Here is a 4863-nt window from a genome sequence, read left to right as displayed (position 1 = left end):
GGGACAAACCCTGGAAGTGAAGAGAATTTCTTGGATGGGACAGTTTTCAGACGGGACGGGGCGTGAACGAAAAGAATGGGACCGGACGAGAATTTCTTGGATGAAACGGGGCGTGGACGAAAAGAATGCGACGGGACAAACCCTGGACGTGACGAGAATTTCTTGGACGCGATGGTTTTCGGACAGGACGGGATGTGGACAGAAAGAATGGGACGGGACGAACTCTGAATAGGACGATTAAGACGAACTGCACTAGAGGATCATCCCACCGCCCTATTTATCTGTTTTATTGACCTCTATCTCATTTCATATAAAGTTTCTCCCGAGAGATGTATCTCAATTCAAGATGCATCTTCTTCTCCAGAGCGTCTGCTGCTCAAACCTTAAACCCCGGGCTGGTCTCCTCCATCACCTCGCGCCCCTTCAATGGCGCCGATCGGCGTGGTCGATGAAGAAGGATTCCGAGCTGGAGAAGGCGCTCTCCCGCAATCGTCGCTGGATCGTGAACAATCAGATCAAGAACATCCTCATCCGCTCTCCTAATCGCATGGCGACGGTCCAATCCCTGCAGAAGAGATTCAAATCGCTGGATCTGCAGGGCCGGGCTCTCAACTGGCTACGCAAGTACCCCTGCTGCTTCGACGTCTTCGCTGACCCCGCGGGCAGCGGCGAGGCGCTCTACGGCTTCTCCAAGCGAATGGCTGCTCTCGTCGACGAGGAGGAAGCCGTCAGAGCTTCGGCGGAGGAGGACATGGCGACGCGGCTAGCCAAGATCTTGATGCTCTCTCGCGATCGCAGGCTGAATGTCGTCAAACTCGATCACCTGAAGCGAAGCTTCGGACTGCCAGACGATTTCGTGCTGAGGATCGTCGTCAAGAACTCGGATCTCTTCCGGGTCGTGAGTAGATCCGGGAGAAGGAGCTCAATGGAGATTGAGCTTGTGAATTGGGACCCCAATCTCGCAGTTTCCTCTGTGGAGGCCGCCTCGGCCAAATTAGGCCGCCCCCCTCAATTCTCCTGTGCATTGCCGCAGTCTTGGGTCAAAACGAGGGCCAAATTCGAGGAATTCAATAAAGCTTTACCTTATGTATCGCCCTATTCAGGAGAGATGATAGAATCTGAGCAGCGGGCTGTCAGCGTTGTGCACGAGCTACTATCCATCACTCTGTGGAAGAAGCTATCGATTGTCAAGCTTGGGAAGTTTCGGAAAGAGTTTTCTCTGCCGGATCGGCTGGGGAACCTGCTTCTTCGCCATCCTTGCCTGTTCTACGTCTCCAATCGCTACAAGATCCACACAGTTGTTCTTCGGGAAGGATACCGTGGATGTGAGCTTGTTGATAAACATCCCTTGGTTGCGGTGAAAGATCGGTTGGGAGAGTTGATGCAAGAAGGGTTGCACGAGTACAACAGGAGACGACACCTGGTGAATCTTGAGAAGAGAAGGAAGCGAGGAGAGATTACGATGCCGAGATCAGGGAAGGGAACGGCTGGGATTGGAAATGGAGATGATGATGATGATGATGAAAGTATGGGGCCGGCTAGTATTTATCTGCCGGAAGAACGACGGAGATTCTACCAGTCTCTCTTTGATGATCCGCCGTGATTATCTGATCAAAGCTCCGAGGTATGCTCTTTTTGCTAGATGGATTTTCTGCGGGAAAGATTCAGGAACATAGAACTGACCAGATCTCGACACTTTTCTTCAAGACATATATTAATCGATATATACATGGATAAATCTTGATAAATTTTTCTTCGTAACCGCAGATGCAAAGCTGAACTTTGATGAATTCAACTGGTGCAAAGCTTACTTGGCTGCTGCGTTTTGCCTCTCTTTGGGTAATTGATCGGATGTTCACTCGAATCGGGGCTGTAGAAAAATTCTCTTCTATTGTTCTCGATTTATTTTCCAGTCCCTTGAACATCATTTCATGATGTTGATCATTTTGATTCTCCTTGTTTATATCTCCCTCTGTCGGGTTGATCGCCTATTTTAGGGGATCTTCCTTTTTTCTTTGAAAAAAATCAGAAAAAACTGAGATAAAAGAGACCGGCTTCATCCTGCCCAATTGTCTCTGAACAAACAACTAGAAAGAAAAAAAGTACTTTTTTTCTCCATATTTTGTAGCATGAAACAGGACCCTAGTTGGGATGCAGGAGCTCAGAAGAGGAACATCAATTTTGGAGGAATACGCCATCGCTTGGAGTTGCTGCGATTGATTCATCTGTTTGGAGTTGCTCCTTTCTCAAAACGTCCGGCCAACTGATTCATCTGTTCAATTTGAGATGTGGGCAGGGTTCTGTTCAGTTTATAAGTACAGACCAGGTTCTTTCATTTTCTATTCCCATGTGTTAATGGATGTATTGATTTTTAGGTGTTTCATCAAACATCTTGCAGTGTTGATATTGTTTGGATGACATTGTTCATTAATTTTATTTTTCCACTTCGATGAGACAAGCGATTGCCTTTCACATTGCGTCAAATATTTGATTCATTTCAAAACAGCCGTTTAGATGTCAGTTTTCATCATTGATATTTGTATTCCACTTTCAGGCGAGTCAAAAATTTAATGTAAAAAAGAGGACAAAAGGTGCAGTTAAACTGCTCATCTCCTTACAAAGCGGAAGACACTTCAAGACGTGCATGAGAAAAGTAACTAGGAAATGAAAAAAAACGAACTAAAAAATGGCAGAAAGAGGAAATTATTAAATTCTACAGGCATTGATCTGAATGAACATGAAGATTCCACAAAGCAAAAGACACATAATGGAATAAAACGTCATCGGCAAAATAATGAAACAAAGAACCTGTGCACGGATCCCATTGGAGAGTCCTTCGATCCTAGAGCGGGGCGAGTCGAGCTGCTAATGTGTGCAGCCAATAGGTGTATCCATGTCGTCCTCAATGCGTCGAATCTCCTCCTTGTTGTTGGCAAACTCCATTCAGCCTCCATCGTTGTTGTTACGTCGTCTCGATCGCATTGGGAAAGGAGAGGAGCTGTGGGAGAAAGGAGAAGAAGGTAGGAGGGGAAGGCCTCTTAAAAAATTCAGCCTTGGGGACTTTTGTTTAGGGCTTATAATTTGGGAACTAGGGGTCTAGATTACTCATACTGAGTATCACTAACCTATGTCGAGTGATGAGTTCCCTTATTATGCAACAAAGTTATATTCCTCACTCTAGGGAAGTGAGGCTCAAACTACAGAGCAATAGACCAAATATGAGTGGATTCAAGCTAAAAATAGGTGTGTAAAAATTATAGGAATATTCAATTTAATTTTAATTAAATAGAGTGTAAACAACAGTGATTATGACTTTCCTCATTTAAATAATTTTTAATTAATGTAAAAAAACTTCAGATAAATTTAGAACACACTTTAGTGATTTTTAGGTATTTTCTTAGATTTTTTACAGAATTTAACTCGTAGGAGTTAAGTCCGGAAGAAATTCAGAAGAAAATGAAATTTGCTGTTATTCTTAAACAAAACTTGGTCGAAAATGAATTTTGACCAAGATTTGCAGGATTATGATTTACCTCGACACTTGTGGGCTTTGCCGAGTGTTGTGAATGGAACTGGGTGAGCTTTTAGGCCATGAACACCCGATTCTCACTAGTCAGGTGGTCTGGAAAGAGAGAAACCCAATAATATTGATTTCTACCACAAGAAATCAAGATTAGGCAAGAAGGAGAAGAGTACAGAAATAAATAATCTGCTAACCTGGCTGTTAGGCCGCTCCTTCCTCCTCCACAAGTCCTGGACGCTTCTCACTGCTTGGATCCCTTTAGCAGCTCCAATGTAGAGAGAGAGAGAGAGAGAGAGAGAGAGAGAGAGAGAGAGAGAGAGAGAGAGAGAGAGAGGAGGGAACTCTCGGGAGAGGGAGTAGAGATAGGACTTCTCTATCCTACCTAGGCCCTGTCAGTTCACCTTCCTCTTGGCCCTCACTAACTCTCAGAACTCTAGAGAAAGAGAAAGAGTAAGAAATAAAACTGCTCAACCTTTCACTAAAACTCTAAATGAAAATGCAAGATGTTTTTTACACAGGTGTCTAAAGCTTTTGTAGGCATGCCTTAGATAATGGATCAATTTGATGGGTGAGATTTGGGCCAAGCCATAGGCCCATTACTGCCCTTTCCAGAATATCTGAATCCTTTTAAACTTTTTCTAGAAGTATATTGAAGAAGTTCATATGTTTAGTAAAGAGGACTCCGTAACTTCACTGTAATGTTGGACATCATCATTTCGAGATAATGTCAAATCATTCTATCTCAGAGATGGTAATCTGTAGCATATGAAGAGGTTATTCTAACATTTGGAATGAGAGAAAACGTACGGATTCCAAAATTTGGTCCACTCACCTCAACCAAGTTTAGAACTTGGTTGACACTCTTTATGGTACATTATGATCAAGTGTATCTTTAGATAAAGATTTGATTTGGCCTAGAAGCCCACTTTCTGAGGTCCATTAGCAACCTGTGGTCCAAGAAAGGAGATTCTTCTAGAACTAACAAGATCTGCAGAAAATTACCTAGAGCCCCTCAAAATCCTCTAATAGGATTTTCTCTGACGAGATCCTCTCAAAGGATTTTCTTTGACATGGTTTTCTTTGACAAGATTTTGACAAACAATATTTTCTCTGATAATATCTTTTGACAGATTCATATCTAACAAAATACTCTAACAGATTCTTCTTCTGCTAGGATCTCTGAACAAACTTATCAGAGCTCCACATCTTCTATTTTGTCCCATCAGGCTCTTCTTGAGCCACACAATATCTCCTGACAGCTTCTACAGGCCCCATAATCTGCAGGATATCTCTGCTCAGATTTTTCAGGTTGCGTATTCTCTGTTTTAGCTCGTTAGAAT

The 4863-nt window shown here is 43.2% G+C and overlaps 1 protein-coding gene across 3 annotated transcripts; it reads left to right on the top strand.

Annotated features, from left to right (window-relative positions):
* The first annotated feature begins 329 nt into the window (after positions 1-329).
* On the top strand, positions 330-2415 carry LOC144709670 (Ubiquitin carboxyl-terminal hydrolase family protein). Of its 3 annotated transcripts, none has more exons than XR_013583078.1 (3): positions 330-1624; positions 1768-1839; positions 2158-2415. XR_013583078.1 is itself a non-coding variant. In XM_078583278.1 (2 exons), exon 1 carries the CDS (start codon positions 347-349, stop codon positions 1601-1603), a length of 1257 nt encoding a protein of 418 aa, XP_078439404.1. In that variant the 5' UTR covers positions 330-346; the 3' UTR covers positions 1604-1624; positions 1768-2415. The 3 variants fall into 3 exon arrangements, 1 of the variants encoding a protein (XP_078439404.1); XR_013583079.1 differs by having other exon boundaries at positions 2147-2415; XM_078583278.1 differs by having other exon boundaries at positions 1768-2415.
* The last annotated feature ends 2448 nt before the right edge of the window (positions 2416-4863 follow it).

The sequence above is a fragment of the Wolffia australiana genome, chromosome 11 (genome assembly GCF_029677425.1).
Source record: "Wolffia australiana isolate 7733 chromosome 11, ASM2967742v1".
In the NCBI taxonomy this organism is placed as follows: Eukaryota; Viridiplantae; Streptophyta; class Magnoliopsida; order Alismatales; family Araceae; genus Wolffia; species Wolffia australiana.
This window is presented reverse-complemented; position numbering and strand designations above follow the sequence as displayed.

Bases quoted from the DNA above. Each gene is read 5' to 3' on its own strand.
- LOC144709670 (XM_078583278.1), top strand. From the start codon at position 347: ATGCATCTTCTTCTCCAGAGCGTCTGCTGCTCAAACCTTAAACCCCGG.